Source organism: Oratosquilla oratoria, chromosome 6, assembly GCF_046742065.1.
Source record: "Oratosquilla oratoria isolate Oo_2021 chromosome 6, ASM4674206v1, whole genome shotgun sequence".
Lineage (NCBI taxonomy): Eukaryota > Metazoa > Arthropoda > Malacostraca > Stomatopoda > Squillidae > Oratosquilla > Oratosquilla oratoria.
Genome location: NC_134782.1, coordinates 79,755,469 through 79,765,681, shown reverse-complemented (window position 1 = coordinate 79,765,681; position 10,213 = coordinate 79,755,469). Strand labels below are relative to the sequence as shown.

The window sequence follows — 10,213 nt, the reverse complement described above, 5'->3', positions numbered from 1 at the left end:
GACGTATGGGGAACGGAGTACGAGTGGAAAAGGTCAAAGTCTACGCCTAGGGCCTGACAAAGAAAGTTATAAGGCGTTAAAGGACCATTATTGGTCGAAGGTATGGGGCTGCCGAGGCCTGATGACCCTCGGGGCGTCACCCTCCGTATCATAGGACACGTCCCCTTATCCTCCGAGAGGCCCGGATTCTTACCACGTACGACTCGAAGACGTATGGGGAACGGATTACGAGTGGAAAAGGTCAAAGTCTACGCCTAGGGCCTCACAAAGGGAGCCATTAAGGCGTTAGAGGACCATTATTGGTCGGATGTATGGGGCTGCCGAGAGGCCTGATGACCCTCGGGGGCACCCCCTCCGTACCATAGGACACGTCCCCCTCTCTTCCGAGAGTCCCGGGTTCTTACCGCGGACGACCCGAAGACGTATGGGGAACGGATTACGATCGTATAAGGTCAAAGTCTACGCCTAGGGCCTGACGAAGCAATCTATGAGGCTGTTAGAGGACCATTGATGACCGGAGGTTTGGGGCTGCCGAGAGGCCTGATGACCCTGGGGGGCGCCACACTCCGTACCATAAGACACGTCCCCCTGTCTTCAAAGAGGCCCGGGTTCTTACCACGGACGGCCTGGAGACGGGGACGTATTGCGATCGTATATGGTCAAAGTCTACGCCTATGGCCTGATACAAACCGTGAGGCAATAGAGGACCGATGATGGTCAGAGGTATGGCGCTGCCGAGAGGCCTGATGACCCTGGGGGGCGCCACACTCCGTACCATAAGACACGTCCCCCCCGTCTTCAAAGAGGCCCGGGTTCTTACCACGGACGGCCTGGAGACGGGGACGTATTGCGATCGTATATGGTCAAAGTCTACGCCTAGGGCCTGAAACAAACCGTGAGGCAATAGAGGACCGATGATGGTCGGAGGTATGGCGCTGCCGAGAGGCCTGATGACCCTGGGGGGCGCCACCCTCCGTACCATAAGACACGTCCCCCTGTCTTCCGAGAGGCCCGGGTTTTTACCACGGACGGCCTGAAGACGGGGACGGATTGCGATCGTACATGGTCAAAGTCTACGCCTAGGGCCTGATACAAACCGTGAGGCAATAGAGGACCGATGATGGTCAGAGGTATGGCGCTGCCGAGAGGCCTGATGACCCTGGGGGGCGCCACACTCCGTACCATAAGACACGTCCCCTGTCCTCCGAGAGGACCCGGGTTGTTTACCAGGGACGGCTCGAAGACGGGGACGGATTGTGCTCGTATAAAATCAAAGTCGAAGAATGAGACAAACCAGCAGCCAAGCGGAAAGCGATAAAACTAACAGACGATTAACCAGCAGGAAACGGGACCGCCTGCTCCCATGTGGGCAGCGAGTTAACCACTCGGTCCCGTTTCCGCGATCTAAGTGACGCGACGCCCGGCTCGAGCTAGCCGGGTAAGAAGGGAGGGGATAGGGAGGGGGAGGTGGGGTCGACAATGCGCATGCCTGCACAGAGCCGGGAATTTTAAATTTCCGATGATTTTGGCGGAAAATTCAAACCACACTCAACCTTCGGGAAATGGCCATATGACCAGGAGTGTGGTATGGGATTATCGCTATAGCTTCGCTGTGCAGGTTTCTTTCAGCCGATAATTACTATATTTTCTCCATATTTCAGTGTCTCGGTTAATTCATTCTGTGTGTCTTCTAGTAATTTTGAGTGTTCGCTGTCAGTCCAAGTGTTAGTTTTTTGCTGGTACATATACAACTATAAACTTTCCACTGCTATTTTCGACTTTAATTGTGATTATTTCCACATTGTCTTTTCCTTCTGTTGCCTCTATTACATTTAGGTCCATCCTATTTTTTCGACCAAAGGTTGTATAAACCTTGTACCACCTTACTTGATTGTATGGGACCTTTCAGTTTAGTCTCCACAATTCCCATTATGTCAGTTTTCTCTATTGACAAATAGTCATTCAGTTCGTTTATTCCTGAAATCATACCGTCCATATTTGTATATCCCACTTTTAATTTGTCTTCTCTCTCTTTTTTTTAAGTTTCCATTTTTCTGATGTACCATTTTCTCAGTCTCAGATCCAGCACTCTCTCTCCCCCCCCCTCTCTCTCTCTCTCTCAAAGAAAAAAAAAAAATCGTCTCCATTTTTTTCCTTGGCTTCACTTCTCAGTGCCCTATCTTTCGCTATTTCCTCTTAATTCATTTCCTTTTTTATCCACATATTTTTGTATTTTTCACTGTTTGTTAGTTTTGCAGCTTTTGATAGTATTTCTTCTGTTATAATTTGAGTTCTTAGTTTGATTTTCATTGGTCTTTTTTTTTTTTTTTTTGAGTATGTACCCATCCTGTGTACGTCATCGATTTCCTTATCCAGATTCTCTCCCTCGTCTTGAACAGCTTATAGTATTTCCTTCGCATTTTTCTTTCTCTTTCTCTTTGGTATTTATGTAAATTGTGTTTTTCATTGATACCGTAAACCACATTGCATTTCTTTTTGTCCACTGTGTCTCTCACCCAATTTTCCTTTTCTTTGATCACCTTGATCACTGTTTCCTTTGCATTCTCTTCTACATGCTGCTGTGCTATTTCTTTGAATGAGAGTTTTTTATTTTCACGTTCCCTTGTCCCCTGATTTTTCTTTTCAGATCAGTCTCTTTGATTGATTCTTCCATCTTTTCAGTTACTGCTTGCAATTGTTCTTTAACCTCTTTCTTCAGTTCTTCATTTGTATTTCTAACCTCATTTTCCTTTCTTTCGTTTTCTCTTTTCATCGCACTTAGTTAACGCACTTAGTTAAATAGCTCGTTTAATTGTCTTAGTATCACCTCGTTAGTTGAGTGTAAGTTGGATACCTCTAGAAGCTTTATGGCCTAATTTTAATTAAATCAATTCATTTGCTAAGTTCTTAAATTATTTATTCCTTATTGCTTTACTAATCCTAATGTCTCTATCAGTGTCCAAGGTTTTATCCATTATTTCCCCTTGCCTCCTAAATCCCGAGAATAAATCCTCAATGACGTACCTGATAGTCGTCTTCGGAGTATCATTTAGACCAGGGGTGTGCAACCTTTTTTCCTAAAGGCCCACTAGTCACGACTCTGTTAGTATGGAGGGCCACATAACCTTACTATTTCATGTTATTTACTACGATCGAAGACATATTATGTGAGATTATACTGATAAAGATATATAATCAGTTTGTTGCTGATTTTATTTAAATTGGGGTCACAAAAATACGAATTGTCCGAAACAAATGTATTTTCCTTACTATAAATGAACAAATGAAAGGCTACCGTACCTTATAGTTATAACATACAAACATAAATAATTACTTAATATTGGTTAACTGGGATCATTAACATAAGAATGATCAAACACAAACATTTTCCTGACCATTAATGAGATGGTTGATGTTGCATTTGGGACACCAACTCATCAATATCAGGCTGTATGGATGATGTGGCGACACGCAGGATACTTTCCAAATGTTCGTCAGTAAGTGAATACCTATACTTGTTTTTAACCAAATTAATTTTTGGAAAGAGCTGCTCACATACATATGTGATACCAAACACTGTCATAATTTTCCTTGCATAAGCAGAGATTTTTGGATACACTGTTACTGATACATGCTTCTTATAAAACCGGTATACTGAATTATCATCAAACTTCTTTCTTAGTTCATCATTGCATTGTAGTTCAATTATTTCCATTTGCATGTCCTCTAGAATTGCTGTCAAATCCACAGAAAAAGGAGAAGCAAAGACTTCAATGGCTTGTGAATGTTTCTTGAGGTCACCAACTCTTTCTGAAAATTCCTCTCGTAAGACTGCCAACTTATCACCATACTTATGATACTGAAGGTTGCTAGTGTCATGGTTTTTCAGTGTAGAAAAGTGGGCTGGGTTTTGGTTTCTGATTTGTGACTCCCATAGACGCAATTTTATCTGGAAGCCTTTGATCGGTGAGAACATCTCATTTATTAATTGATCTTTTTCTTGAAGTCTAACATTCAGTGCACTGAGATGATCAGTTATATATACTAAAAATGCTAAATCACATCTCCATTCCTTATTTCTGAATTCAGGGATAGCATTACCTTTCATATTTAAGAACAGCACAATTTCTTCCAAAAGATCATATGCTCTCTTTATCATTCCTGCTTTGCTTAGCCACCTTGGCTCACAAAAATACTTCACATTACTGTACTCTGCATCAATGTCTGCCATTAACTGCTGAAACTCGCGGTGATTTAGACCTCTTGACCTAATGAAATTGACAGCTTTCACAAGAATATTAGTCACATGCTGAAAGTTTACTGTCTTTGCACATAAAGCTTCCTGGTGTATGATACAATGCAGAACAATAATTGAACCTGAGTCAATATTTTGAGACCCCCATTCTAGTCTTCAGTAATCCAACAACCCCATTTCTCTGACCAGACATCGCAGGCGCACCATCTGTTGTAATGGAAACTAAATTAGTGTAGTCCAGTCCAAACCTTGACAATACTTTTTCCAATTCATCAAAAATAGTTTGTCCTGTTGTGGTCCTCTTCATGCTTTGTAGTGAAGCCATTTCCTCTGTAATATTATAGTCATTGTCAACACCCCTAATATACACAGCCAGTTGTGCAGTGTCTGTGGTGTCACAACTCTCATCAAGAGCAACAGAGTATGAAGAAAAAGCACTAACTCGCTTGGCCATTGTACTTTCAATATTCCCTGAAAGACTTTCTATTCTTCTAGCAACAGTATATCTTGAAAGGCTTATGCTTTCAACTAGTTTCTTTTTTGTCAGGAAACATATTGTCTGAGGCTACACACAAACATTCTTTAACTACCTCAACATCAGAATAGGGCTCGAGTCTTTTTGCAAGGATTTGACTAATCAAAAAGCTTGTTTTGAGAGATGCATCTGTAATGGTATGATACATATTATAATTACGTATAACATTGTACAAGTATTATATATTGTACTTACGAAGTGTTCAATTGTGGTTGTATTTTTCCATTGCATAATTGTCATAGAAGTTATTGTATATTAATTTTGTTATTGTCATTGTATATCTATTATTGTATATTGTACATATGTAATAAGAACCAAGTGTTCAGTTTGAGCGTGTATGTTTTCCCCGCCAAGTCTGGCGTGGTCGTGTACTCGTGTCGCTTAGCGTCAGTCTTGATCTTGCTTGCGAAGCGACCCTACGCTCGTTTTGTAGTGCTTGTAATTTAATACAATACTATCCATTATTATATTATTTGACTGTTTCATTGGCCACCCCGACACATATATGGTGGCAGCGGATAAACAATTCAGTATCTAAGTGTTTTGTGTGAATATAACTTTGTGCAGAACGATTGTATTTCGTTGTGAACTTTGAAAAAAAAAAAAAAAAAAAATTGCCGGGCGGTAATATTGCATTTGTTGGCGTTTGTGCTTCTCTCCCATTTTTTTTTTCTCTTTCCAGCCAGGTGATTTTTTCAGTGACAATGGAACTATCAATACCTTTCCCTTGAACATTTTGTGCGTAATTAGGTGCAGGAACATTTTTCTCTGAGTGCACCAGGTGATTTTCTTGTTCCCGTTGGCGTCGGCATTTAAACGTTCATCAATATCATCTGCGATTATCATTGGATCGTCTTGTGTTCCTGTGTGTATCGGCGGTGATTTGTGCCCTGGGTGGTGAAGGATTTTGGCAAAACAGAATTATACCTGCACATTCTTCACATCGGCCGGTACTCGTTGTTCGCTGATTTCTATAGTGACTTTCGTCTCCTTTGACAGGGCATTATTCAGGCTTGTACATGAGTCTTGTTTATATATATATATAAACAAGACTCATGTACAAGCCTGAATAATGCCCTGTCAAAGGAGACGAAAGTCACTATATATATATATATATATATATATATATATATATATATATATATATATATATATTATATTATGACAGGCCATATTGTGTTTCCTGTTTATAATGAAATAATTGGTCATTGGTTCTTTGTCTGGAAAGATGGCCATTTTGGTTGGCGTTCACGGCGGCCATGTTATGATGACGTCATAATCATGATCTCTTTTCCTTAAGATCTAGTATAGTTACCCCTGTGCGGTACCGTTTTCCCTTGTTTATAGTTATTAGAGAATTGTGGTAATTACGTAATTTTGGTAATTACGTAATTTTGGTAATTTTGGTAATTAAGTGGCTTAATTGTGAATATATTACGTATTAATAACGCTCTTGCTTTGTGTATTAGAGCGAATATTATTGCTTAAGTTCTTTCAGGTGATCCATTCTTCTGATTCGAGGAGGGTATTCATTGCGATCACCATTATTAACTGTTTTTTTTTTCTTTGTTTTGATTTTGATGTTATTACGTAGTGGAGTGCAGTTATCTTGCCCCCCTTCTAATATGTCTAAACCAAAGGTACCATCTTTTATCAGTCCCCAAATACCGTCTGAAACAATGGCTCATACTTTAACCTTATTACACCAAGAACCCTCTGTTATTAAATTCTCAGGCCTAGATCCCCATCATAAGGCTATAGATTTTATTCGCCAATGCGAGGATGCTATAGTGAACTCAAATGTTTCGACTGGGCCTGAAAAGATTTCTTTTGTGAGATCACAACTTGTACCTAATTCACTAGCGTCAGAGATGCTGTCTGCATCGGGCCTGGATCTTTGGATTGTCTTTGAATTATAATTATGACATCTTTAGGTCTAATTTGATTAAAAAAAATTCAGATAACCCTGTTGGCAATTCTTTTCAATGGTGTTTCAAACTGGCTGATACCCTCGTATCCCGACTGAGAGCTCTTGACTACAGGCGTGCTCAAGCCCAGGCCAGTATAATTGTTGTTGACGCCTTCGATTCACTCTCACATTCAGACTGGGTAGTTAATGGCACTATCACTTTAGATAGATTCCGCCTTATTTTGGAATTTTTGCTTTACATCCTTTTTTTTTGTGCCTTTTGAGAGAAGAGCTGCATCTTCTCTCAGCTATAAGACTGATGAAACTATTATCTTTTGCAACAAGGCTTTCCTGTAAACTAAGGGAAATGCCTTCTAGTTCTTTGTGTATTAACAATGCTCTTCAACGTGCCAATGTCCCTTGTTCTCCTCAGCCCTCTCAGTCTACAGTTTCTACTCATAGCTCTCCTCAATCTACAATTATCCCCCCTATCCTTACATGTGCCTTTTGTAACAGGTCTGGTCATACAAGAAAAATTTTTTACCACCATAGGCGCCAGGTACACAAGTCAAGACAGTCCCCTGTTCGCAGGAGTGTATCTAATGTTTCTTCTAATATGACGCATGACCTTTCTAGAGTAGAGCCACAGGATAAACTCAGTTACTGCCATATCCATGGTCATTGTAAACACTCGACTGATCAATGTTACAAGGTTTTGAAACTTAGAGATGAGACTTCTCATCAACCTCGTCAGTCCCATTTTCCCCAGCGCCTGTTTCACAACCCAAAGATTTGACCAGTAATGTTCGGTCTCAAATTATCCCCTTAGTATCTGTTGAGTCTTCCAGATTACTTTTCTTCCAATTTCTTACAAGAGATACGCCTATTTCAGTCACTGTAGATACTGGTGCAGAATGTAGTCTCATAAATAGAAAGGCTTATTTTGCTCCCCGGGAATTGTATAATCTCCCTTTATCTCCCTTTTGTAATAATTTGCATTCTGTGTAAGGTTCTCCCTTGCCTGTTCTTGGGTCTGTTTGTCTTCCCTTACAGTTTCCTTCGCATGCTACAGTTTTCCATGTCATTTTCGTTGTCGTTTCTGGTATTGTCCTTATGTGTGACTGTCTCTTGGGTATTGATGCTCTTACAGCTCATGGCATAGATATTTCTCCTAGTCGCCGTGTAGTGACTTTCTGCAATTTTGTTATCCCTGCATCAGATAGGCCAGTTTCTGTTTGTGATCATCCTGTGCTTGATCAGTCCGCACATTTGCCCTCACCAACTTCTAAGCGCTTTAACCCTACTTTTCCTTGTGCTGCTGTTGTTATAGGGTAGCATCTTATTGGACCTTCAAGTTCAGTTCGAGTTCCGGTGCACGTTTCAGGTGCCCCGATAGGGTCTGACGTTCTCTCTCTCCCTGACTCTGTTCGTATTCGTCACCTTGCATTGGAAAGAACTCTCTCCATTTTTCGCGAGGATCATGTTACCACGGCGATGGTAACAAACGTCACGGCTGTTCCTATTGCTCTCTCTCCTGGCAGCCACTTAGGGTCCTTTGATGTGGTTGACATAGTTGTTTTCCAGGACTCGCCTATCATAGCTTCTGTACTACAGTCTCCTCCAACACGTGACTCTGTTCACTTAGCTTCTGAGTTTGCCACATTTGTAGGCGAGATTGATGTTCCTGGTGAGACGCCTCGTCTCATTGAACTGTTAGTCACCCACCGTCAAGCTTTGGCTTTGCCTGGTGATCCATTAGGTGTTGCAGATCGTGTGGTTCATAGAATTGATCTTCAGCCAGGTGCTCGTCCTGTTTACGTCCCCTCTTACAGGTTACCTCACTCGCGTCGGCCTATAGCCCAATCCTTGGTTGACGACTTATTGCGTGAAGGCGTTGTACAGGAGTCCCACTCGGAGTGGAACTCGCCTCTTCTCCTGGTGCCTAAGAAAGACGGATCTTTTCGTCCAGTTATTGACTATAGGCGGGTTAACGAGGTCACTGTTCCTGACCATTACCCTTTGCCTGTCTTAAGCGACCTTCTTCACTCCATTGGCACTAGTAATACGGTATTCATATCCTTATTTTTAAAAGCCGGTTTTTGGCAGATACCCCTGGAGGAGAAGTCTCGTAAAGTCACGGCCTTCTCGACTCCCAGTGGACATTATGAATGGCTTCGTTGCCCCATGGGTTTGCAGAATGCTCTCTTGACTTGCCAGCGCTTGGTTAACTCCATTTTTCAAGGCTTAGTGGGGGATGGACTTTTTGTTTATCTGGACGATTTAATTTTATTTTCCAAAGATGTGGAAAGCCACTTTGCTAAGTTGTCCATGGTCTTATAACGTTTTGCTGAAGCTGGGTTGAAACTCAATTTACCCAAGTGTTCCTTTTTCAAGTCTAGTATCCAATTCCTAGGTCATGTTGTAGACAAACATGGTATCCACACTACATGTGATAGAATCAAGGCGGTGAGGGACTTCCCTATACCGAAGTCAGTTGAACATGTACGTTCCTCCCTTGGACTTGCAGGATACTATCGTGCATTCATTAAAGACTTTACTTCAATTGCTTCCCCTCTCACTCGCCTTCTCAAAAAGGACTCTTCCTTCCAGTGGCGTGATGTTCATCAGGAAAGTTTTGATTCTTTGAAGCTTGCCCTTACTGAAGCGCCTGTATTAGCCTTCCTAGATTTTAGTCTCCCCTTTACTATTTGTACAGATACTTTTGGTACAGCCATTGGAGCTGTACTCATGCAACAAGTAGATGGATGTAGACCTCATGTTATTGCATATGCTAGTCGTATTCTTAACAAGCCAGAGTCCCGTTACTCTGTTACTCATTTAGAAGCCCTGGCAGTGGTGTGGACTTTGAAGCATTTCCGTGATATAATTTTTGGATATCCTATTACAGTCTACACGGACCACACTGCTGTCACTCAGCTTTTCAAGGGCAAAAATCTTTCAGGCCGCCTAGCCAGATGGTTTCTCACGATTGAGGAATTCAATCCAACCCTTAAACATATCCCAGGGCGTGCAAACAACGATGCTGATGCACTTTCACGTAACGTCCCTGTTGCTGCTGTTACAGTAATTGACAACTTCTCCCTGAAGGTTCTGGCCAAAGCCCAGCGTGAAGATCCTGTTTGGTCTGCTGTCATTTATGCTTTGGAGTCTGGTGATGATACCACCTTACCAGCTTTACCGGTACCTCTGTCCCAATTTTCCTTGAAGGACAAGGTTCTCATTCGTAATGTGGAAGTGTTTGAGCAGGATGTGGCGCAGCTAGTTGTCCCTGGGTCTCTAGTTCCCGTTGTTTTGTCCCTTGCTCATGATGCCCCTCAGGCTGATCACCCAGGTCGTGACAAAACTCTGGCTATGGCGCGTAAGAAGTATTATTGGCCTAAAATGCGACTAGACATTACCTCTCATATAGCCCGGTGTAGTTCTTGTGCCCAGAACAAAGGTTCTACGAGCACTGCTCCCATCTTAGAGTACCCTACTCCTTCTCGCCCTTTTC

General features: G+C 42.1%; 1 protein-coding gene across 1 annotated transcript; it reads right to left on the bottom strand.

Annotated features, from left to right (window-relative positions):
- Positions 1 to 3,397: 3,397 nt before the first annotated feature.
- Positions 3,398 to 4,709, bottom strand: LOC143026121 (general transcription factor II-I repeat domain-containing protein 2A-like). Its single transcript, XM_076186122.1, has 2 exons — positions 4,515 to 4,709; positions 3,398 to 4,342 (listed from the first exon to the last, which is right to left on the bottom strand). Exons 1-2 carry the CDS (start codon positions 4,707 to 4,709, stop codon positions 3,398 to 3,400), a joined length of 1,140 nt encoding a protein of 379 aa, XP_076042237.1.
- Between the last annotated feature and the right edge of the window lie 5,504 nt (positions 4,710 to 10,213).

What these genes read in the sequence shown, in the direction of transcription:
- LOC143026121 (XM_076186122.1), bottom strand. Translation starts at nt 4,709, where the DNA reads ATGGCCAAGCGAGTTAGTGCTTTTTCTTCATACTCTGTTGCTCTTGAT. An exon ending in TTTTTGATGAATTGGAAAAA is followed by an intron (nt 4,343 to 4,514) that starts GTATTGTCAAGG and finishes ATCATACACCAG; the next exon opens with GAAGCTTTATGTGCAAAGAC.